The 25,876-nt window shown below is 39.9% G+C and overlaps 2 protein-coding genes across 2 annotated transcripts in view; one reads left to right on the top strand and one right to left on the bottom strand.

Moving 5' to 3' along the window:
• The window catches only part of LOC121359883 (thyroglobulin-like), a 131,485-nt gene that overhangs the window by 41,453 nt on the left and 64,156 nt on the right, over window positions 1–25,876 (bottom strand). The window lies entirely within an intron of this gene.
• Window positions 1,171–24,218, top strand: SLA (Src like adaptor). The gene is made up of 8 exons (XM_041479404.1): window positions 1,171–1,295; window positions 6,561–6,654; window positions 12,513–12,612; window positions 15,949–16,035; window positions 17,422–17,525; window positions 19,062–19,193; window positions 21,106–21,238; window positions 22,165–24,218. Exons 2-8 carry the CDS (start codon window positions 6,594–6,596, stop codon window positions 22,382–22,384), a joined length of 837 nt encoding a protein of 278 aa, XP_041335338.1. The 5' UTR covers window positions 1,171–1,295; window positions 6,561–6,593; the 3' UTR covers window positions 22,385–24,218.

Here is a 25,876-nt window from a genome sequence, read left to right as displayed (position 1 = left end):
CCATGATATTTTAGTAATTCCAGAGACACTGTTCATCAATTCAGTGAATGCCATTAATGGACATGCATGTCACATCTTTGTGATTTGAAGAAAGCAAGAAAGTCCTAAACAATCAAAATATAACTGGCCAGGGTACCCACGGAGCTGTGCTTTAGACTGATTAGCTCATCAAGCTCCCTAGTGCTTTCCTGACCCTTCCAACTGAGGACTCCTGGTACAGCCCATCAAAGAGAAAGAGTATTCTCTTGAAATTACCAAATTACCAATTTTTGGCATAGCTTTGGGGATTTGATCAGTGTTTTCTGGTTTCAATAACACAGTTACACAACAGCTCCCACATCAGCACCTACTTGGAGCTGCTCCGGTGCAAAGTAGGAAATCTGCTAGGGCTTGCTGGGTTATTTTGTTTTCTTTGGTTTTGTCAAGAGTTTTAAAATATTTTTCTGTAATATGTTAGGGCGTTTTTCAGATCCCATATTGATTATAAAAGCAAAGGGCAAAGCTTAATAAATCCTCTTGACTTCTATATTCATATCTATGGTACAACATTCTTCAGTGCCCTTAGTCAGGTTATTTAACAGGCCAGCATCTTGGTTCCTCCATCTCAGACACTGAGATGAGGAAGATCCTGAGGCTTCTGCTTTTTTTAAAACTAATGTGAAAATGGGATTCACAGACTGGCTTTCAATCCATATTTCTTCATTGCTGTTCAATTGTTTTCAGACAGAGATATTTTGGGGTGCAAAGTGAAGCATAAAGCAAAGGCTGCATTCCTATTCAGACTCAATAAGAGAGAAAAAAATGTTTTGTGCCTCTTCCTGTCTGTCAGAAAAAAACCCAAAACTGCATAAAAGAAAACAGTTGGGATATGAGCATTACTGGATAAATAAATTCAGAAGAAGAAGAAAAGAAAATAAACCCTTTTTGTGTAAGTAATGTAAACTGGGTTATTTCCCTCATTTTTTATATCTGCTGAAACCAGCCCTAATGCAATACATTGAAAACCTCCCTGTTTTTCTCAGCCCATAGATAAAATGTGCCTTCAGTAGTGACTTGCAACAGGAACCTCATCTGTTGCAAACCCTTTGAGCCTTCCTTATTTCTCAGAGAGGAAGTATGTGGCCTGTTTGGCAAATGCTGCTCTACATGACAGCGTGAACTTCACAACACTCTCATTCGACCGGCTGCTCCTCGACTTGATCAGCTAAACCTTGCTGGCAGCATGAGAGCAGCACTATGACTACGGCTTTTCTCAGAAATACTGCAACCTGGAATGCCATGCCTAGCATTTAAAGGTAATCACTGCTGGGATATATTTTACATTAGCTGCGTACGAGACCAAATGTTTCAATTTTATTTATAGACAAGGGTGTTCTATTTCATTAACAATGACAGTATTCAGAGCGGGGATTTCAAGTACCACCAAAGGCAGAAACAGAAGAGTCTGCCTTGATCCTTTTCATAAGGAGTGGTACTAAAGATAGACAGGACAAGGAGTATTTCTACTGAAACCTGAGTAAGACAGATGCTCAAAACCTTATGCTAAAACAAACTGCATTTCACTATAACCAAAATATGAGCCCACAGATTAGAGGGCTTTTTATTCAAAGAGTTAGAAGTGTGGATAGTGTGGTATTTCTATGTTGTTTCATGTTTGCATGTGTCTCTGAATTACCTTGATGAGAGTATTATGATATTCTTTCTATGTGCAAAGGTACAACTGCCTCAAAGCTGGAAGGATGTTCATTTTGATTAATGATAAATTAAGGGAAATGCACAAAAAAAAAATACTTTCTGAAATCTAAGTTGTTTTGCTTTTTCTTTCCACACATGAAAAATGACAGGATGCCAGTGCTTTCATTTTCAAGCTAAATGAGATTCAGACATTACCTGTGAACTTTTTTGAGAATTAAATTGTAAGACCGTGGCAATATAGATGTGAATATCAGGAAACAAAAATAAAATATGGTACAGCATCTCAGGAATGGTAAATGTTCTAATTTTACTAGTCTACGGTATTCCTTGTAGGAGAGCTTTATTCATGTGCTTATCTTGCCTTTTTATTCCTCTTATTACTTTCATTTCTTTATATTAACTAATTCTCAATCATATTAAATATAACTTTTCCAAAGTTCTCACCAAGGAGCAGACTTTTGTATGTTCCATGCTATTTAACTGCTTCAGAAGCACATTTTCTCAGAGAGCAAATTCTGCAAGAGGATGTTATTGCTACATGTGCTGCACACAGGAACGGAAGGGGAAAATTGTACCACAGGTTTTGGGGTCACACGATGTAGGTCAGTGGGATTCCAGTCTTGACAGGTGAAGAATTCATATCTGCTGAGAGTTCTGATAAATAGAGCACAAAGCAGGTCTGGGACTGTGGATATTTCCTCACGTTCCTTTTGGCAGCAAAGATCCCTAAGCCCTAACAGCTGTGTGTGCAAACAGCCCTGTGACCACCCTTCCTTGACACGATGTGCACAAGTGGAAAGGGGAGAGGAGGAAGGACCAGTGCTTGGAACACTGCAAATATGATCTTAATAGTTAAAACCAAATTTTCCTGCAAGCCCAAGGAGGTGGCTGGTGAGCAGGCAAGCTGCAGGTAGATTTTGGATCCCAGCAGCCCAGGGCTTGGGGTAGATTAGACACAGTGAGTTTAGAGTGTATAATTTCTCTTTAGTTCTTCCTACATCACCCTCAGTGAATTATTTTCTTTGGATCTGGCATAATTATCTGCTTCTGTGATGGAAGGGTGGCTCTTTTACTTGTATCCCAAACTCTGTCATCAAGTTTAGATATAAGGAACACAGTTTTTACAATGAGGGGGGTGAAACACAGGTTGCCCAGAGAGGTGTTAGATGCCCCATCCTTGTAAACATTCAAAGCCAAATTGGACAGGGCTCTGAGCAACATGATCTAATTGCAAATGTCCCTGTTCATGGAGGGATGGTTGGACTAGGTGGACATTAAATGTTCCTTCCAACCCAAATTATTCTATGATTCAATAAGGTCAAGTGAGATGCAGGGCCTGTAGCAAATTTGCTATTTCAGAAGATTATAATCCATGAAACTGTTACTGTTCTTCTATCGATTTCAATGAAAGTAATTGGTTCATGAGGTCTTTAATGCTTCCAGTAAGTCTAGTTTTGCAGAGTGTCTCAAAATTTCAGAAAACCACAAAAGAATTTATCATGCAGCAATGGAATGGATTTGTATTGTGCTGACAATAACTCAATAAAAGCACAAGCTACTTAAGCCATCAAATTCTATCACTCGCATGAGAGAAAACTACACCATTGTTTTAGAAATATGATTAATTTGTACATTCTTACTCTAGAAACAGTGATACTAATTTGTACATTTTTACTCTAGAAACAGTGATATGCCATTGCCAGCAAACAAGTAGAAGCAATTTTTGCCTGCCCTATTTCAAACAAAACTTCCATGTATTATTTTCAACACCTGAACCTTGAGTCATACCTCAGAACATTCACTCCACCACCTTTGACTGGACAATAGGAACCTTTACTCTGTCCATGTGCCTAATGACAAGTGGCTTTAGTAGTAAAACCTAGTCTGATGTCTCATTTTCCTTTTAGTCACTTTGGCTAAGTGAATTAACAGCAAGGGTCCGAGCTTTTATTTTTTAATTTTCACTGAGCACTTCTGCCATGAATATGGAGAGAATCTTGAACTCTCTGTCCCTTTCAAGACTTTATGTTGCCAATGGTAGTGACAGTAAAAGAGCATGGAAAATGCAATGAGAAACAGCAAAGTGCCGCGCTAATGATGGCAAAGCCCGAGACGTCACTGCTCTTCCCTGCACTGGAAGCACTTTATAACATTTGCATTTTCCACAAGCCAGATTATTCCACATCTAAGGCAGCAGCACGGAGCTGCACAATATGCTCTGATGACTTCAGAGGTACTTTGAGAACAGCAATGCTTGGTATGGCAGAAGGGAACCAGGCTGTGCTCTGCAAAAATACAAAGTAGGAACTTGCCTGTTGTCCAGTATTTAATCCCTCAGTGGTTTAATTGTAAACAATGTATAAGCAACCCTGCAGAAACACTTCAGCTATTTCTAAAGCAGCATTTAGAGTTTAGGTCCTTAAACACCATCTAGAAAAATCTAAGTGCCTTGGTGAAATGTGCCGTGCTTTTAGAAAGATCGAAAGCCTGAAGTAAAATTTTCAGAAGTCTTTCCACCGCACAGAAATACTACATATCACTTTCCAAAGAGACTCAGGCACACCTGACATTAGGAGGAGGAAAAAGGCCACTGGTCACAAGCTGGCACTTGTAGGATGACTTGCTTTTCCCACCCTCAAATAACAAAACCCAGCATTAAATGGTACTTATGGTACTTAGAGGTAGGACACTTTTTTCTTTTTCTTTTTTTTTCTCCAGACTTTTGGGACACAAAATTCAAGCAATTCTCATCTAAATGTCAATTGCACATGTTAAAATTATAGATGGACATAAGATGTTTATGCTATCATTCTTGTCATCTACCTGGATCTGCACAACATTTTTGGTAACTGCAGCTTAGATTCTATACCCTGAACAAGATTTGAGCTCCCCTTTTAAATTACTGCAAAAATGCATCTACCAGAGCACAGAGCTCAGCAGACTTTATCAGCCCAGGTATTTATCTCACACTCTTGGCTGACATTTTCAGCCCTGTTGAGCTCTCTATTGCTGTGCCCAGGAAATTTTTCTGGCTAATTTGAAGACGAGCCATGAATATCTATAATATCTGTAGCCAAAATACTGGCTGCACTACTCCTGTGGGTTTACCTCTTGTTCTTTATGGGATACAAGTAAGAAAAATGTTCAACAACTTAAAATTGGGTCTTGCAGAAAAATACTCATAATTAGATCAGAAAATTATGATCTTGAAAGCAGACATTGCTTGGCAAAGTGAATTCTGGTTTCAGATTTAGAAATTTAGGTGCATTTACATGGAAAAATATTTTTTGTTTTGTTAGCTATAAAGAGACCTATTTAAAAAATGTGAATACCCAAGTAGTTTATTTAAATTTAAGGGTGCTGTTTTTTTCAGCTTCTAGACTTCTCCTATCAGGCAACACATTTTTGTTCTTGTGAAAGTAGGTTTCTGATGCTTGTCAGAAAGACACTGGCACAGCTGCACCCTCCAGATGTGCCACAAGCCAGTTCTGAGTGCATAAAGTGAAGGGGTAATGTTCCATTTGGCCAGTGAAATAGAGAATTCTAGCAAAGAGCCTTTGGGAACAGTACTAAGAAGCTTGGAAAGCAGATGAGGTGGAGTCACACTGTGCACTACCATCTGTTCTATCACTGAGTTCCTTGCATTTGGTAAGGACGAATTTTCTTTCCTTTGAATGGCATTTTATTCTGTAGGATGTCTTCCTAAACTGTCTGTAAGACAATAAGAATTTACAGTATTAATCAACATACTGAAATTCTGCTAATCTTCTTCTGAAAGACAATTAGCAATGAAGTCTTGCTGATGTCAGTGGTTCTACTTCTCAAATTGGACATCTCTCCACCTGACTGACCCTCCTAAGGCTCTAGCATGTGTAAGTGAAGAGCAGCACACCAAGTCAGTAATCATCTTTGAAATATTTAAGCTAGACAAGGCTGCAAGATGTAGAATACTCACACAATGCTGCTAGAGCTCCTGTTATCATTTTCACAGGGCAACGGACAGAAATACATTTTCAAAAAATAATTAGCCATCTGGTGCTGGTGGTCTTATTTTTCTTTAACGAACAGTTTTTAAATAGATATAGCTTTTTGTCTTCTGCCTCTGAAAATATACCATAGAGTGATACACCTTCCACATTCAAAATATTTATCTCTCTGTCCTCTCTGTCAGAGAGAATTAGGATGGCTGCAGCAAAGCTATGAGAAGGAATTGCTCCTCTCACACTATTTAGTTCCACAATTATCTCATACTCTTTCTTGTACATCCATCAAAACTTTTCAAGACAGGTATCTGAAGAATTTGCACTGCTGGCTTTATGCAGGAGGACTGATTTGAAATCAAACACTTTTTAGGCAAGGTATTACTTTAAAAAAAAAAGCCCATGTTTGCTGAGGGCACAATTGCATCAGAAAAAATCCCAAACCTACCAAGCTGTGTTCTTTGTGATCAGTAGTAAACCAGCATAATACACACACAGTGCTGAAAACCAGGGAAATCAGTCTAATTAGATCCTTTGTAGCCTCAGAACCCCAAATGCTGAAAAAATATTTTGTACATGAAATGCCCATATGGGCACAGCTCTGCTGCTACTTCCTATTGTGCTGAGGTACTGGTAATGGAAACTTTTACTACATCATGTTCTTCTGAGCAACTTCCCTAGCTGTGGTTTTCTGCTATTCCCCTGATAAAAGCACAAAAGTGGTGAGAGTTTAGCAAGTATGTAAAACTCTTGCATGAATTTGACACCAGAGTTCTCAAAAGCAAAACTGTACGAAATTGGAGATGCCCAAACTAGGTCATTTCTCATCTGTTGGCACAGCAGGTGTTATTGTGATGTTAAATTTCGATGTCTGCTTTGACTTAGTTCCGAAGAACTTTGACGGAATTAACGAGCACAATGGGAAACACTGTGAAAACTCCAAGAGCATCTGAGGAAACAAACACGCCGAGCCAAACGGGTAAGCACTCATTTCATTCCTTTCAAGAGAAAAAGACGCTCATGACACATGATAGACTCAGCCATGTGTCGCTCCTCACCCGCCTGCCAGGAGCAGGCAAGTGCATGGCTGCTGTGGGAGAAGGAGGGCATCCACCAGACAGTGCTTATATTTAGCTATGTTTTAGCTCATTTTCCAAGAAGCACTTTAATTAAAAACCCCAAATGTTAAACGTATTATTTGCTGGTGCTCCTTGAAAGACGTTCTTTCCAAATCAGAAAGCGCTGAAACTCTACTTCAGAAACCAGGAATGCTGTGTTTTGATATAATTGCATGTGATATTTTATACAAATTTATCCTTGAAATTTGGGGTTCCTTCATTTAAGGTTAAAAGTTTTAATGATGTATTGCATTGAACCTTATGTCCATCCACTGTCAGGTAATTGCATTAAAAGTAGCACACAGCCAACCTGTCACCAGATTTATCCATAAAGGCTAGAGAGGAATACAAGTTTCACAGGGCAAGCTGCCAAAGAAGAATATAACACATCTGCCCTCTGCATCCACAAGTGAATAAATCAGGTGGCAAATCCCTCCCTCTGTAGGCTGGTAGAGGTCATGCATTGGAGGGGGAAAGGAAGAGGGATTTGGTGATCAGCTACTACAAACTGTGAGTGAGTGGGTGGAGAGCCAGCAGTGCCTCAGCCCTCCTGGTACACTAATACAGACAGCTGGCACAAGAGCTGCAAGAAATCACTCCCCAAAGCTGAAGAGGAGAAAGCAGTTTTGGAGTGGGTTTTTAAAGTATGTTAGTTAGTTAGTTAGTGTTTTGTTTTGTTTTAATTTTGGAGTTTTTCCATCAAAGATTTTCCAATTGGGCTGCTCATTATTAAGGCTAGGGAATCAGCCTGATTCGATTTTTACTGCAAGGAAACCCAGCCCTGCTCTTTGAGTATGGTTAGGAACTCACTGAGATGGGCAGCCTTGCAGCCCTAGGTCCTAACATAGAACATAGCAGAGACCAAAACAACTGCTGACACAAATACCACACATAAACACCAAAACAGAGACATGCATTCACTCAAAGCAGGACCTTGCTGATGAGCAGGCCATAGCTGCGACCAAGTTTGTCCTGCACATACTAAAAGTCAGGATTTAGCAGGGCTAAAAACAACAGCTGCAACCCTTTCTGTGATGGAAATATAACATACCCCTAAAAGATACCTCTGCAAATATTGATAGCACAGTAACTACAAGGGGGAAATATCTATTTAGGAATTCAAGACTCAATCTACTTGAACTTTCCTATACATCCAGCACATCTAGAAAGGGGTGCTGTTAGTCCTACGTGACCTCCTGGTACCACCTAGGGAGAGAACAAATCTCCTGCAGTTACAGTGGCACCTGCCAAGGCTGTAGGATGTTTCAGACACTCTCACAGCTGATATTGCACAAGATACCCATGTGTAATCATCCAAAGGCAGGGGGGTTGTCACAAAAATTATCAGTGTTGGAACACCTCTCCTATGAGAAAAGGTTGAGGGAGTTGGGGTTATTCAACCTGGAGAAGAGAAGGCTCCAGGGAGACCTTGTTGCAGTTCTCAATACTTAAAAGAGGATTCATAAGAAATATGGGGATGGACTTTTCAGCAGGGCTTGTTGTGATACAACAAAGGACAATGGTTTTAAGCTAAGATAGGATAGATTTAGACTAGATATAAGGAAAAAAAATTATAATGAGGGTGGTGCAACACTAGATCAGGTTCACCACAGAGGTTGTAGATGTCCCGTCTCCAGGAACTTTCAAGGTCAGAGTGATCAGGGCTCTGAGCAACTTGATCCAGTTGAAGATGTCCCCACTCATTTTAGAGGGTTGGACTAAATGACCTTTAAAGGTCCCTTCCAACTCAAACTATTCCATGATTCCAGGATTTATCAGTCTGAATAGCTCTTTGGATCCATCCACCTCTTAGTCTGGATCAGACCAGTAACTTTCATAATGGCTTAGATGTTGCTAATGAAAGTTGGGAATACAAACATCATCCAAATCCAATGAAAAAAGATTTCTAAAAGTGAACCTGGTACCAAAGCGTGTGTTGGGGTTCATCCACTGAGTTTCTATCTGTTTGCCTTCCTGAGCAGATCAAACAACCAAATCACATCACAAAACAGAAGATTTTCACCAGGCCAGGAACAGACTTGATTAAACTGAGGTGGAGGATCAAATCCATGGACTTTCAATAGTTGAAATAGTTATTAGGAGAAGTAGGCTTGACACTGGTTCATTTCAGGGAGACTGAATAAAATGAAGGACTGAAATAGAAGGGAAATAATGAAAGAGTTTCTAACAAAAAAGGGGAAGAAAATACATAACTGCAGTCTTCAGACTTGGTCTGCAGTGTTCATCAGAACCCTATGAACCCCTTGTGCACTGAAAACAAAACCTTATGCTTTCCTCAGTACCAGTGTGCCAGTCTTGGCCCTGAGAAAGGGAACAGTGTATAAGCTGCATTTCCCAAGGAGGATTTGGGTCCCAAAGATAACTGCACCCTATCTGCCACACACTGCACGGGCATTTCTGGCACAACCCAGGGACTGATGACAGAGTAAGCAGAGTAGCAAGGGGTCATCAAGGGTTGTGAGCCTCTCTCTGTCCTCCTCTGGGACCCTGAATCAAGGGTTAATCCTTTTGGGCTGCACCTGCACAAATCTCAGTTCCCAAGCTGGCTGGTTTAGATCTAGCTTGGGTACCAAAGTGTGACTTTGCAGCCACACCTTGTGGTGCTGCAGTTTCCCAGATGAGTGCCCTCCTTCACCCTCTCTGGTGCACCCCGTGCCATAAATCATAATATTTCTGTTGGCCAGTAAAGCTGGATGATGCATGGAGCTGAACTCCAAACAGTTAATTCCCACTCCAGACATGGACCACGTCAGTGCCCAGCACAGCAGATTTTTGAGGGCAGTGACCTGGATCTGGATGCTCTGCCTATGCTTTTCCTACTCTCTAATAATGCTACATAGTCCATTCCCAATGAATAATTTCAAAGATACAATATTCTCAATAGTCTCACACTTTGCAAGACGTGGGTGTGAAGACATCTAAAATTAGCATGTATTTCACATTCATTTCCTACTCCTAAAAAACCACCCAGAATTAACACCTGATGCAGTGGAAATGATTGTGCTTCGATATTTCCATTCTAACTTTTGGGTTGTTCCATTTCAGATGTAACCTACGCTTGCCCTGTGGAGGAGAGCTTGTGTTAGAAAACTCAGGCAAATCTTTTTTCTTTGACATCTTGAAAGTGTGGGGAGCTCATCAGATCAAATCTATTAGATCACTGTGGAATTTAGGCGTGGAGAAAGCGTGTAATTTGTTTCGTTCCTGTTTCCAGGCTTTTGTGTTTGTAAGGAGCTGCTATGGGTTCTGTGAAATGTTGAACAGTGTGGTGGGGTATTTTGCATGACCAAAAAACCCAGTGAGGCTTGACTTAAATACCAATCAAAACAAAGAGAAGAAGGAGGGGGTTCATTCCTTTCCTTACACTTTAGTAAAACTATATGTAGTTTAGGAGGTAACATTTGCATGGATATGGAAGATAACACTCTGATATATTCTCTCCTTTTCAGAACTAAAAATTACATGCAAAATTGAAACTAAAATTAATATAAATATGAAAGTGTAAGCAAAGTAACACAAGTCTTCCTAGAGTAGACAAAAAGTCACCTTCCCCATAGTGCATAATGAAATGCAAATGACAGTGCACAAGGAAAGAGAACAGAAAAGCACTTGTTTTCCGCTCTTTCACTATGGAAGCAGAATATTTATAAATACACAGCATAATTTTTTGTTAAAAGCATTGCTAAAGGCATTAAGCTAAAAGTAATTATATTCAATGTAGCATTACATGATGTTTTATAAGCAGGCACTTTATCCTCATTTTGCTACTTTCAAAATGCATCTTCTGGCTCGTAGTTTTTCTAGTAGTCCAGGGTAAAGATTTTGTTTTGTCAAAAAAGATTCAGTGTCAATGCTTAGGTGTTACTAGCCTCAGGTACTAAGTAGCTTCATAGACAGGAAGGTGCCACTACATTTTCTGTGCAGAACAAGGAAGCCATCAGAGAGAATTAGCAGAGAATTTCTTCAATAGGGTTGAACTAAGTGTAAAATAAGTTATATTAGACTAATCACAGTGGTTGGCTGTACTGGACTAGTCCTGTTTAATTCAGTGACACTAAACAACTAAGAAAATCATGTCACTATCAATATTAAACACACTCTCAAAATAAACATAGAATGGTTTAGGTTGGAAGAGATCTTAAAGATCATCTAATAACATTCTCACTGCCATGACTAGGAATGACATCCACTAGATCAAGTTGCTCATACCCCATCCAACCTGGCCTTGAACACTTCCAGGGATGGGGCATCCGCAACTTCTCTGGGTAACCTCTTGTGTTTGTTTCCTTCATGTTTCCTTCAGCATTTTACAGTTATCTTTGTGAGTTGTTTCTATGGCCCTGAGACACATAGCTAAAAAACAGAGCATTCATTCAGGGTGTTGCACCTAGGTTTCTCTCAGAAGCTGCCTTCCTTAAAGAGAAGTTGGCAACAAATCTATATTAAATGCAAAAAAAAGTAACAAGATACAGAAGTGTTTCTCTCTCTCAATCTAATTTCTTTCTTTCCTACCCTGAATTGACTCCCATATTTGCACATGTTGGACTGCACAGAGTGGGAAGTATGGAGATCAAACAGCCTCTGCAAATGTAGTGGTAGTTGGTGCTCCTAAGGATCAGGGTGCTGATCCTGGTGGAGGCAGAGGGAAGCTCTGTCTCCCTGTGAGATCATGGAGAATACTGAGGTGTGCAGAGAGGAGGAACTGCTTCCAGGAGAAACACAGGCAGTGAATGGCACAATCCCTCTTGCCAAGACTTGTGACAAAGAGCTCAAAACACTCAGCATGACACATTTCTGAACCTCCCAGCTGTCAGCATTTACTGGGCACCACAGATTCCAGCAGGATGAGGAGCATTTCATATTTGATGGGCCCAGTCTTGTGTATAGTGCTCTACCCTCCAGAAACCCAGAAGACTCAGCATGTCCTACACAGGGTGCAAGTCCCAGATTCATCCCAGCTGATGGAAAAGGTTTTCTCATCTCTTTGCTGACCTCAGCTCTGCAAATTGCCATTGTGCAATGGTTTCACCTTAAACACCCCTGTGCCTGTTTTCTTTCACTGAAGCTCTTGCACAGTCTCCATGCAATGGTGAGAACAAAGTGCACTGGCTGATCACTGAGCTCCTTTAAAAAGTGATGGAAATGGGCAACAACGGTCACACTCTCATTGATCTTGATGTAAACTAATTTCATATAAAAACTGATGGAAACAGGCAACAATGGCCACACTCTCATTGACCTGATCTAAATTGCCATTGAAATGTATCAGTGGTGCAAAATTATGAAACAATTCAACATGCATCTTCCTTTTCTTAAATCTAATGCTACAAAACTGTAGCTGGAGGCAATTAGAGACAGTGGCATTAATCAAACTGGGTTACTTCCTAATACTATAAATAATTACTATTTTTTTAGTTTCAAACTGAATATGTCCTTTAAATATGGTAATTGCTAGAAAAAGTGGTCCAAATTTAGTTGCTTACAATTAACCACATGACTTTTCATTTCTAGTATCTTCAAAGTCCTCTTATAAATCTATAGGTTTTTCTTTAGCTCATGATGTTTATTAAGTGACATTTCAGAGAATTTTTTCCCCATTTGACCTACTACATAAAATCTATCATACTTAATGAAAAATCCATTTTTGTCTCAGAGCACTACCTTTGTTTTAAGTGACCTTTTCTTTCTTTTTTCGCAGGTCAGGAGAGTGACTTCCTTGCTGTTCTCTATGACTATCCTTCAGCAGACATAAGTCAACCTATATTTCATGTAGGGGAAAAACTACGTGTGCTATCAGAGTAAGTTGATCCATTTATTTTTAAATTAGGTTGTATTACAACTAAAGTAAAGCTCTGTTTTATGTACCTGGCCCAAACTGGATGCAATTCAGCAAAACGAACTGAGTTCAGAATTTTCAGGGAAGGATGCTTAGCCATGGTGTAAATTTCCATGCAGCTTAAGGATTTGGTATTACACATTGTCCTTTAATCTATAGATTTCCCTTATGTTTCTCAAGCTGGATTCAGACTCTATTCTAAAATAAGACTCAGAACAATTCTGCTTTGAAAACTGATAAGAAAGTATTCCCCAAATGTAATGGAAAACAGAGTAAAAGCCAAAATAATTTGAATCACATAGAAAAGGAAAATCACCCTGAATTTCCTTATGTCAATTGTGTCTGTAATTTTCTCTCTCACCCTTTTTAATCTAACAACTCCATTATGATTAAGTGTTGGAATTTCATCCCAATTTAAGGCAAATGTAAAAAAAAAAAAAAAAAAAAAAAAAAAATTAAAAAGTAGGTGGGAGGGGCAGGGGTGTGTATTTGTCTCTCTACTTTTTAATAAATTCTGCATTTTCTTAGTGAGGAAAAAAAGAGATTTCTCAGCCAGTTCCACTCAAAAAATTTAAGAGCCCCAGAAGTAAGCAGGCTTTGGAGCACTAGTTCAGAATGACCTTAACCATAGTGCAGTATTGCCAGACACAAAAATGAGCACATGTACAAAAAATGGAAGCAAGCAGCCCTGATGTTCTTCTAGGCACAGCTTGTATCAGCACACAGTGACCTCCTGGAAGTTACTTGGCCCCACAGCCACTATTTGCACTTCTCAAAATGAAATTAAAGGTTCCATTTCTGCAGCTGGTCAAGCATATGGATACAATGGGAGACAAGACATATTGATACCAGAGGAATCCTTGGAGGACTTCTAAAATCATTAAAAAAATTCTCAAGCAGATAGTCAAATGGCTGGAGGAGAGAAATACTCAAGAGAAGCATCATGGATGACTGATGAATTCTCAGACCCTTCTCCAGGCCACCATGGCATGCAGTGGCCTTTGTCACTCACAAGACACAGGCCTTAGTGGAGCTTTGGTCTGACCCAGAATGGCTGCACTTATGTTCTGCTGACACAGGGCTCTCTCTTCCTCCCTGAACCTAAGGGTCCCAAGATTCAGACAATACCACCAGATCAATTTTCTGCTGGTGGAGAGCTCCTCTAAACCAGAGGGATTCTTCTCTGCTGGCTTCTAGTAGTGTAAACTTTGCTGCAGTGAACATACACAACATGGTACAACAACTGCTTTAGCTTGGAAATTCCAGCTCAAAGCCTCACTCTCAGGTTTCATCAGCTACAGGCCCTCTGACACCACAGGACTGCCTATGCCCGCATCAATGGGAATTATATGTGTGGCACATTATATGTACACATGTGCTGCAAAGTAAAATCTACTGCAGGAACAACTTCTGAAAGAATAGGCTTTGGCAGCAGAAGTTTTTGACATGTCTCTCTGTAGTGCAGTGATCAAGGGCTTCTCCTGACGGATAAATTAGATCCAGAGCAAACCTTGATGGGAACTTTCCTCTGCTTATTGTGAATCATGAGCTTGTTCACAGAAGACAAGTCCAAAGCTCTATGCAAACCACAGTGTCCTGATGAAGGACCTGTTCTCCCCTGCTGGGATACGTGCTGATGTCAGCCTCTTCCTCTTGCCTGCACCCTCTTCCTGCTCATAAGCTGTAATTATTTTCCCAAATCATTCAAAGAAGTAAAAGACAGTAAAAAACAAGCTGTGATCAGAGCACAAGTGATGAGGAGTCACCACAGAGGAGTCAGCACAAGCAGCAGCTTTTCAGTTGCTTTTACAACAGCAGCTTTTCAGCCTTCTACCAAAGTAATGATGTGTAGTGGCAATCAGCCCCAGCAATCCTGCCAGGAACAGGACATATGGAACCTCCATAGGAAATGCAACTCCTCACAGATATTTGTGACTGCTCTGGGTTGGCAGATTTATATAAGCACCACTGGCACAGTTTCTCACTCTCCACACTGGTCAGGCACCTTTCATTACCAGAGGACCTGCGTTTGGCTGGCAGAAGTCAAACCAAATGTCCTCCAAGATTTGCCCCAAAATACATAATTTCTGTAGCTCCTGCTGCAAGAGAGATGTGCTGCTTTGGGATTTTAAATCATCATAGCTATTTTTCAGGGTTAGTAATATTAAAGTTTGGAGGGAGAGAGATGACGAATCGCTCAGTTTTGGGTTTGGTTTTTTTTTTTTAATTGCAATTCTTGGTTCTGTCTAGGAGAGTTCTGGGGGGAAAAAAGACCCATATAACCTAAAATTCTTATAGATAAATTAATTTCATCAGGAAAACCAAACCCAAAACTTTTGAGGTCCTGCAATTTCCAGCTCTGAGCAGTAGATACTTCCCCTTTTTTTCCCTCAGCACAGACATTCTGGACCACAGTCCCAGAAGCTATAACTCATGACATTTAACCTAAGTGATTCCAGTTCAGCTGTTCTGACACACACTGAGACTCTGATCTGCAGTGCAGACATTATTTTGGGAGCATTTATATGAACATACACAAAACCAGCATTTAAACACAAGACACAGTTCCTTGGATTCAACCTCTTAAAGTGAAGGTGCATAGAACCCAACAGTCATCAAGATCCTTGCACTACGACTAAAGCTTTGCAGCATCCCTGTGAAAATTCTTGGTACCCTTTATTTCTGAAGGGATTCAAGAGCAAAAGCCAGAATTCAGTTTCATAGCAATTACTTAAGATGTATTGGGGGAAATACATATGCCAGCAGCTTCAGCTACAAGGTCTATTTGATTGGAGTCTGGTCTGCAGCTCATGGAAGACAAGGACAAGAGCAAAGCACAAAGCAGGTTCAGTTGGACTGACAGCCTGTTCCCAAGCAGACAGGCTCCATTTCCCAGATCCTCTATCCTGGTGTTACAGGGCTGTCCAGACATAACACACTCAGCTGTAAACTGAGTATCTTGGACACCAGTACAAGTCTAGCTGTGGGAAGGCAGAGCACAGCATGGTTTAACCACCGAGTATTTATCCTTCTTCTTTCAACTACAGAAAAAATATTTTATTACTTACGTAATTTAAATGGAACAAAGTAGCTTATTTCTGTGTCCACATTTAATTCTCAAGTAAGTTTAGAAATTGAACTACTCTAAATGAAACTAAACAGGGTTCCTTTCTGAATACATAGTTTCAGAAGCACACACAGAAGGTTGCAGGCTAATCTGTGTAAATTCACTAATTTCCAAATGACGAGAAGCTCTGAAAATACATCTGAAAATGTCCCTTTTCTTGCTTTCACACAGTGAAGGAGGCTGGTGGAGAGTCCATTCCCTTACTACAGGTCGAGAAAATTATATTCCAGGAAAATATGTAGCAAAGGTTTATCATGGGTAAGTACATGCATTTCTATAGCCTTTCATCACCACATTTTTACATATCCTCCTCTGATTACTCTGAGTCATAGTCCAAACAATGCCAATACTGACTTGGCAGACAGAAATTTTATTTATTGACAGTCTAAAAGCCATCTTTTGAAAACTGAGAACCTCAAATCCACATATAAATTTAGACTAAGTGAAAAGGAAAATCCTTCTTTTAAATTCTGGAAAGATCCAAAACCACCTCAAATCACATATAAGATATTTCCATGCATCTGTTGCATGGACTGATCTCTAACTTAAAGACATTAATGAAGAGAACCTAATTACAATGGATTTTTAATATTTACATAAAGTAAAATTTTAGCTAGGTTTGCTCATAGAAAACAGGCCAAAAAGAACAAATAGAAATGCTAATAAGTCATTAAAGAATGTAAACTTTCTCACTGGATGAACTAAGGAAATTTCAGACATTTCTTGTTGCCATAGACACCACTCAGGGGAAAAAAACCCCAAAAACAAAAACAACAAAAAACCGAAAAACAAGCATTAAAGCACAGACCTAAAAGCTTTCTGGCAAATGTTCTAATACCTGTTTAATTTTAAGGATATGAACTGTGAATGCCACTGTAAACTAAACTATGCAAGTGCTTCAATTTTAACATGCTTTTACATCCTCCTGAAACAGCGATGCTTTCCCAAAGGCAGGGCACAGATGTGGGGTAATGGAAGCTGCTGTCTGAATCTTCAGTGACAGCAGACTGGATCAAACACATGAGAACAACTTTAAAATAGAATTCCATTCCATTCCACTCTATTCCATAAGTCTAGAACAGCTGAGCAAGACCAGGTGCATGGTGAGACACTGCCTGTGGCAAAACATGGCACTACACCAAGTTATGGTGAAAATTTGTAGGACTAATTCCACTTTCCCTTATCCACAGAGCCCATTAACTTAAATGGTTGGGCTGTTCCCTAGAAGAAGCAAAATAATTGTAACTTATTTGGGGTTTATTTATGATACAATTTGGGGTTAAAAAGTGGTTTAAATGTAAAAGAGATATTTAACTAATGCCACAGATGTCATCAATATACCACATGAATCTGTCCCCAGCAATACAGATCAAAGCAGTTCCAAAAGTTTTGTTTTCCCTAGTAAGTCCAAACCTTATTACTCTTCTCTTAACCTCACAAAGGTTAATGGAACTCAAAACCAGCAACATTTTCTCCATAAACTGGGGAAATATGCCTGAATATAGATGAGAGAATAGCTATAGAAAGCCACAGTGTTATTTTTGCAGTCACTTTTCCTGGCTAATGCAGCACTTTCACAGCCACATGCTGCTCACTGTTTCACTGGTGTCCAAATTTCAGAATTTGTTTTTTCCTGCTTCACAGCTGGTTATTTGAAGGGCTGGGAAGAGAAAAAGCAGAGGAACTTCTACAGCTGCCAAACACCAAGGTCGGCTCCTTCATGATCAGAGAGAGTGAAACTAGGAAAGGTGAGACAATGCAGATTTTTTCCCTCTTGATCTCAGGCATTTACAGTTTTACAGCTCTTTAATTCACTCCCTGTCCTGCTTCATATGGATCATTCCAAAACCAGAAAAGGTATAAAATGGGAAGGTGAAGGCACCCAGTGCAGGGTACCAGCCTTTACCTACTGGAAACAGGGTTATTGATGGCCATGGAAAGTTCCACAGGAATCAGCACAAACAAGACACAGGTGTTTAAACACTATTATTTACTTTGGTTGCATGCAAACCTGATGGTGGGATGAGGCAGTGGGACTTTCAATGAAGGAAAAGCCACAGCTTTGCCTTTGTCCACAAAAGTTTGATTCAAGAAGGTGTAAAATGCACACTAAATACAGGTGGTGGTGGATAAGTGTGTTTGCTATATAAATCAGGGAGGTCTTTTATTTATTTTAAAAAATGACTGGCCTTCAATTTTATTTTCTTTCTTTTGCTCAATGGGAATTATACTGTACCAACTTTATACTTTTATTTTCTTCAATGGGGACATAGAAACAGAATCATAGAATGTTCTGATTGGAAGGGACCTACAGGGATCACTGAGTCCAGCCCCTGACCCTGCACAGGACCACTCCAAGAATCCCACCATGTGCCTGAGAGCATTGTCCAAACCCTTCTTGAACTCTGTCAGCCTGGTGCTGTGACCACTCCCTTGGAGAGACAGTTCCAGGGCCCAAAAAACCCTCTGAGTGAAGAACCTTTTCCTGCTATTCAACCTAAACCTCCTCTGACACAACTTCAGGCCATTCCCTCGGTCCTGCCACTGGTCACCAGAGACAAGAGATCAGTGTCTGCTCCTCTGCTGCCCCTGGTGAAGCAGCTGAACAAAATAAGCAATAAGGTCTCCCCTCAGTCTGCTCTTCTTCAGGCTGAACAAATCTCCCATGTGCAATGTGCTTTCTTCCTTTTCTGAAGCACCAGAGCACATTCTAATATCATGATACTACAGACAAAAGGGAATAATACATCATCTCTTCTGACCTCCTGCATACCACAGGCCAATTACTTTCTTAATATCTGTACTAAATTTAAAGAAATTTAGGATTGGCGTTTAGTCCTTGCCAATAAATGCTGCAGAAAAATCCAAGTGGCCTTCTCCTGCCATGACCTGGTCTCAGCTTCTACATTACTCAAAGTTGTATACAGAAGAGTACCAGCCTGGCAGTTTGATCTCCCTATTCAGCGGAAGGCAAGCAACTCTGCAAAGGCTTATTTCCTTTATGCCATTTCAAAAGATCCCATGCCAGCAATAATAAAGGAAAAGCACACAAGAAATTTGGTTGAATTTAATTCGGTTGAAATTAAATTCAACTAAAATCTCAGGTCATGTTATATTTATGTATCTCTATAAAGTATAACAAGATATATAAGATGGCCACTCGGGTCTTTTCAGCTGTTTCTGAAATGTTTTGAGTAATAGCACCACATCTTACAGATACTCTATTCTGCCAGAGATACCCAACCAGCCCTACTTTGGTGTAATTAGCTCTTGTCTCTCTCCAGGGTTATATTCCTTGTCAGTGAGGCACAGGCAAGTGAAACATTACAGGATCTTCCGCCTCCCCAATAACTGGTATTACATCTCTCCACGGCAAACCTTCCAGTGCCTTGAAGACCTTGTCAATCACTACTCAGGTAAAAATAAGTGCAGAAAAAACAGATTTTCCACTGGCAACTGTAAAACTATCTATCAAAGGTCCAGAACAAGAAGTTTCGCTTATGTCCAAGACTTGCAAATACTGCCACACAACAAACAATGGAAAAAGTTTTGGTTTATACATTTTACTTCATTTTTCATCCTAAATAAAAATATCCTGCCCTTAACAGTATAACTGAAATCAATACAAGAACTCAGCTAAATAAGGCCAGATTGGCTCTGTCTGTATTGGTGTTTTGTAGGATATGGTGTAGGATATTGTATAGCCATGTCAATAACACTGTTTGAGCCAAACACCAGGGTTTAGGGGTTCCCTAAAGAACTTCCAAATGCAGTTTGGAGGTCAGCACAGGTCAGGCGTGCCAAGACCCTCTCAGAGCACACCTAAAGTCAAAGTGTGAGCATACAGAAATGTTCAGCTATACAGAAGCTGTAGATCTGGGTTTGAGAAAGATTGCAACTCCTGGCTGACTCTGTTTGCCAACATTTATTCATTTATTTGCCATTTAGGCAGGCAGATAGCTTCAGGGCATGCAACACCAGGTTTCTATTCACATTTTCTTAAAGAACCACTACAGCACATAACCTTATCTGCAGTAGAAATTTTTCAGAAACATTGTAAGCTTCTTCCCTATCACTTTAGCAGAAGTGCATGGCAGGAATTTATCAGCTGAGCTTATATCAAGAGTCTTAAGCTGTTAGCTCAATTGCAGAGTCAGCTGTCACTGTTATTAATATCAGTCCAGTAGATGACACTTTTTCAATGACAGTTTTCCAGATTTATGGCAATTTAACCTGTGTCAGAAAGGTAACTTGACAAACAACACAATTGAATGGCTGCAGTTACTATGCATCGTAATGAGAACGTTCTAAAATGAGGAAGGAAATTGCAAAAAACTAATTGCCTAGAAGTTACAAGAGAACAATAGGTTCTGTGCTTTAACAAGCAATGGGTACACTGCAATTTTAAAAGTGTGAAGTTACCATACCGAAGTATTTCACAGGTAAAAGAAAAAGTATGATGGCCAAACAGTACACTGATAAACTGAGGAGAAAAGTCAATCACATTCAAAACAAGCAAATAAAACTTTCAAGTCCAATGACATAAGGAGAGTAAGAATTTGGACAGGAGATATATGTGTGTTTACATGTTAGCTAGTTGACACCTTTCACGTTTAGAAAGAAGGAAACAATTGAAGCCTAAAATCTGGGCTGGGGCAGAACCCAAAACTTGTGACAACTAACATTTTTATTTAAGTTATTGGTGTAAGTGGAAACATAACTAGATTTAGGTCTCCTCCTTCCCTCACCATGAGAAGATACAAATCTCACTCTGAAATAAGACTCAGAGTTGCAGAACACCAGCATTTAGCCACGATGTTCTCTGCTTGGGCAGAAGAATATCTGTGATGTTCCTAGTGGAGCAAGAAGAGGGTAGAGACAGAAACATTGATGAAGGTAATATGTGAACCCCAATTCATTCCACAATCATGTTGCACAGAAGAGTAGGTGTGCACACAATCCAATCTGATCTTTTTTACACTCTGTTTGGCTGAGACAATACGAAGCAAAGCAGAACTCACCGAGGGCTCAGAAAAACTGGGTTTAATTTTCTGCTCTGTCAAAAAATTCTTTCTAGTCTTTGAGCAAGTCACATTGTCTTTCTGTGTCTCAGTTCCTCACTTGTACTGTATGAAATATGCCAAATGAAAAATTAAAAGGCAAAGGTATGAGGAAAGGAAAAATTAAGCCTGTGTTACTGTGTCCTTGCTGAGAACACACAATTACTGACTGCTGCTGCTGAGTCCAAAACTGTTTATTTGAGCATGCACCAGGGAAAGAAAACAGTAAGCAAAGATTAACTGTCTGTGTGTTCATTTTCCTGTCCAGAAGTTGCTGATGGTCTCTGCTGTGTCCTTACAACACCCTGTCTCACCCAGTGCACTAACAACAACACCGTGATGAATCCAGTTCCTCCTGTGGTGATGCGGAATAAAAATTTCAACTGGAGAAACATTCACAGGTACCACACACAGCACAGGCTGCCAGAAACAACAGGGCTGTTCCCAGCCATGTGTATACTTGTACTTGCAACACAGAACACACAGCTATTTATTTCCTTCTGAAGGAAATAAAAAAGCAGTTTTAAAGCTTGGACAATCTGACATCAAGCTAACCCATGAAAACTGAATGCCCAGCTCTCCAGCTGATCATCTAGGTTTTAACTTTGAAAGAAGTATTGTTAGCATTCAATCATTTCTCCTAACCAGCTATCTATGTGTTCAGTTCCTTTGGGACTCCTGAGTCCTTTCACCAAGGGCAGGAGTGAGAGCTGGGTCACAAAGCCCAGTGACATCCACCACTGCTGATCCATCCCCACTGATGTGCAGGGGCTCACAGGTGAGCTGTGGCAGGCAGGAGTGGCTCCCCTCTCTTCCCAGGAAACAGCACAGGTGTAATGAACACATCGTCCAAGAATAAACCTTTCCTGTTGTGTCTCTCACACAGCCCAATTCATGAGATTTCTAAAATCACAACTGCCACAAGAGAAAGTAGGTCAGGTTTCAGAAGCTGGGGAAACAACCACCCTCAGAAACAAAAGCACCTTTTACCTTTGAAGGGTAAATTTCCCTTCACTACTCTTCTTCACAAAACATTCATGTGCTTATGAAGGCAAGAAAATTTTGTGCAGTATTGAGGTCATTTTTCCTACAGATTAAGAAGAGAATATAGATAACACTTCCTTTTCAAGTGCCAAAAAATATTTATATATTACTGTTGTACTGTTTTTTTGAGAAATGTTAAGTGACAGAAATGCTTGCTGATTTATGAGGCAGAAATGTTTTTATACAACAAAAATAACATTATTAGGTTTAACGACTGTTAATATTATCCCAAGACACTGAGTTCGAGTAGCTGAAATGGTAACAAAATTTTGTTCTTTTAAAGGCTGGAGGTGACTGAAGATACCAAAAGCACCCTGGCAGCAATGGATGACTCTTGCCTCAGCTATGGCCTGAGGGAAAGCATCGCTTCCTACCTCTCCCTAACTGAGGATGACAATGCTTCTTTTGCAAGTGCCAGAAAGAAGAAATCCCAGTCTCTCATATACACAGGGAGCAAACATAAGAGTGCCCTTCACTTGCCACCTACATACTATGACGACTAAATACAAGACAAAGAGGAAAAAGCCACAAACTGATGAGTTAGGAGAGAAACCAGAGCATCCTGTGGTCCTGCCACCCTTCATCAGCTGGGAAATACAATCTGCTAAGCTGGCGGCAAATGCCAGCAGTGCTTCTGCATGTCCTCTTCTAAAGTCTTCTCAAGGGTGCTATCCCAGCCATGGCATATGCTGGGAATGTCCCCAGTGCACCAGAACTGGTTCACAAGCAGGATAAACAGAGATAGACTCTAAGTCAAAAGCCAAGTAGTGCAGGTGACTCTTCAGCGGGGCGATGCCCAGCATTGTACAGAGGTGACTGCATCGGGAAGAACCAACTGCAGCTCAAGAACTTAAATTAACTCTAACTCTGGTGTTCTCAACAAGGCTGAAAACCTTCTTTGCAGAACCTATGTACACTGAAAAAAGGAGAATTTTTCATCTCAAGATAGACTTATCCATTGTCATTGAGAATGGGTCAGAGGGACATCAATAACCCCAAGAAAGTATCTAACATCTGGCATCCAAGAAACACCTAATTCTAGTGACTCCATTCTTATCTTTTAGGAGAAAAAATTAAAATAACTGACTTTATAAGTAGCATTTATTCACTTGCTGGCAATGGCCTGCAGTGTCATAAAATAGTCACAAAATTAAGAACAGGCTTAATTCATTGAGAAGTTCTTACTTATACCTGGGAGTTCAGGCATATCCAAACATGTAATTCAGCTGCTCATAGTAAAGCAGATAGAGAACAAAGGGGGTTTTAATTGAAAAGTGAGATGTGATGATAATGTGCCTAACTGCAAAGGTTGGCTTGCAAAGGTGTGACCTTTTATGTGTACAGGGAGATATTTTAACAATGACTTCTGAAGTCAGCCACATATTTATGTATAATATTTATATTAATAACAGCTTTTAAAATAATAAAACTAAGGGAACAAATCAGTAACAGTGGATGTTAGAGATTTTTCCTAATTTCTTGTCTGATGAGAGTTATGTCAAATAGTAATTACATTTTCCATCAAATCACTTAAAGATTAGAGGGTTTTCTGAAATTTCTTTTTTTTTTTTTTTTTTTTTTTTACCGATATGCAGCCTTTTCTAAGTCAAAAAAGAGCACGCAGCATTTTCACAGAATCACAGAATTACTAGGTTGGAAGAGACCCTCAAGATCATTGAGTCCAACCCATGCCCCAACACCTCGACTAAACTATGGCACCGAGTGCCACATCCAGTCTTTTTTTAAACACATTCAGGGATGGTGACTCCACCACCTCCCCAGGCAGGCCATTCCAGTACTTTCCTTTGAACCTGCTTGTGATTGCTTTCTAAACCAAGGAATCACTCTTGTTTGAGTGTGTAAAATGCTGCAACCTATGCTGTCAAGCTAAGATAGTTTCAATCCAATATTCTCTTGTACCTTTTTGGACAGATTTGAATAATGAAGGTTTGAAGAAATAGAGAATTGGAGAAGTTATATATATGTATACATACATATATATATTTAATCTCTAAACAGCTCTTAGGACAAATCTATGTGCTCTTTAGATCTTGTATCGGGTTATTTGCACTAGCAAGAAAGGTTCAGAGATCAAAATATTTCACAGCCTGTTTAAACATATTTCAGGATTTAAAGGATTAATGTAATTTGGTTGGTAAACATTGAACTCCAAAAAGCAAAACACACTCAGGAACTCTAGGCATTTGTACAATCTAATTACTGTTACTGATAATCAATACGTTATGGTGACTGCATTTTATCCATGAAATGTATTTGGGAAGTATTTCAGATTTCTAAGTCATGACTTGTATTTATTCATTAAAATAATATTCAGTAGTTTGTGCTGCTTTTAGAAAATGGGAAACCTATGTGCAACTAGTACAATCAGCCAGCCTTGCAATGCCAGTGCCAGAAAGTATCTTGGATGGAAGGTGACAAAAGAATCCCGGAGCCCACACAATTGGCAGCACTCAGACACACTCTATGAGAAGGGGATAAAACATTCTGACATTGACAGGTTCAACAATCATGGACCAGGTCAGCGTGGAAAGGACCCCCAGGCATCCTCTGATCCAACCCCTCCCTGTTTCACCAGGGCCACCTTGAGCCATTTGCCCAGGACCATGTCCAGATGGCTTTGGAATACCTCCAGAGATGGAGACTCCACAACCTCCCTGGGCATCCTATGCAGACACTCTGTCATCCTCACAGTAATGACATGATGAAGTGACAAAAACTAATTAAATGTCCAATAGGACATTTAAAAACTAATTAATGTGCTATAGGCTGGATTTCACAGATGGTTATGGGGACAATCTGTGAGGTCTGGACATTTTAACAGTTAACTGGAAGACTTTATTGGGGACCTTTTGGGAAACACAAGCTTGCAAGGGATGACAGTCCCCAAGTGATTTTAAACAAATCTGACACTACCTATGAAATGGCATAATGAAAAAAAGTAACCAGGAGAGGTGGTTGGTTTGTTTGAGAGGGAATGAGACTGGTAAAGGGAGGGAAAAAGGAGATGGGAAAAGAGGGAAGGGGATCTACAGAGTACCTAATTACCAGGATCAGGGATATTTAGGGTCCATGTCAAAGAGCCCTCTACCTGACTGCAGTCAAAGAGCAATAAACCTTCTCTTTCCTTCTCTTTCCATTGTCTGATCTGCTTCCATGGCCAGGAGGGACCTGGTGTCTTCCCTTGCACTGGGTGGAAGAAGGTTGGAAGCTGCCCTTGACATCCACCAGGAATGCTTTGAGAGGACACCCATCACAGCTGCCCTCTGCAGCCCCTGCAATCCACACTATTGATTCAGTCATCTACATCAACATTGCATTGGTAAATTCATTGAGTGATCAAAAAATGAAGTCAAATGCCAGGCTAATGCTCTTAAACCATTTACAATAAGGCCATAATCACTGATAACACTTATTTCTAATCATACCACTGAAAGATGAAAAAAATTCTAAAAAGTCCCTGTGATAGCTTTGCACTGATTTTGTTCAATCTGTTTTCAGATTGTTCTAAACAAAACCTATTATAGGATAGACACGGGAAACTCAAAAGCATTTTGCTATTTTGGGTGCACATTTTCTAGTAAAGAAAGTTTCATGCACCACTCCTCTCTGCATGCTCAGGAACAGTATGGTTTTATCATGCATAACAAATACAGAAACAAGGAGCACAAAGCTGACTTGTGCAGAAGAGCTTTATTGAGGGATTTTCCCTCAGGAAAGGTATATCTGGTATATGCCTCAGTATATTCTCAGTTTCATTGTGTTAGTCTGTGTGCACCTCCTTTTTTACAGTAAAATTAAAAGTACTCAATGATTTTGGTGTCTTTGAACAAAAACAAGACGCATCCCTTTACAGGAGACGTAAGTGAAAAAACAGCTTTGGCACCACTTAAAAAAAAAAAAGATGGATCAAGTATACTTTTAAGCTACAAGCTACTTCTATTGTTGCTTGCTTTTATATTGTCAGTGTATTTCAC

Source organism: Pyrgilauda ruficollis, unplaced genomic scaffold (assembly GCF_017590135.1).
Source record: "Pyrgilauda ruficollis isolate IOZ18807 unplaced genomic scaffold, ASM1759013v1 scaffold48, whole genome shotgun sequence".
Taxonomy (NCBI): domain Eukaryota; kingdom Metazoa; phylum Chordata; class Aves; order Passeriformes; family Passeridae; genus Pyrgilauda; species Pyrgilauda ruficollis.
This window is presented reverse-complemented; position numbering and strand designations above follow the sequence as displayed.

Coding starts and splice junctions, on each gene's coding strand:
- SLA (XM_041479404.1), top strand. CDS start 6,594: ATGGGAAACACTGTGAAAACTCCAAGAGCATCTGAGGAAACAAACACG. Junction 6,655..12,512: donor AAACACGCCGAGCCAAACGG/GTAAGCACTCAT, acceptor CTTTTTTCGCAG/GTCAGGAGAGTGACTTCCTT. Junction 17,526..19,061: donor AGAGAGTGAAACTAGGAAAG/GTGAGACAATGC, acceptor GTCTCTCTCCAG/GGTTATATTCCTTGTCAGTG.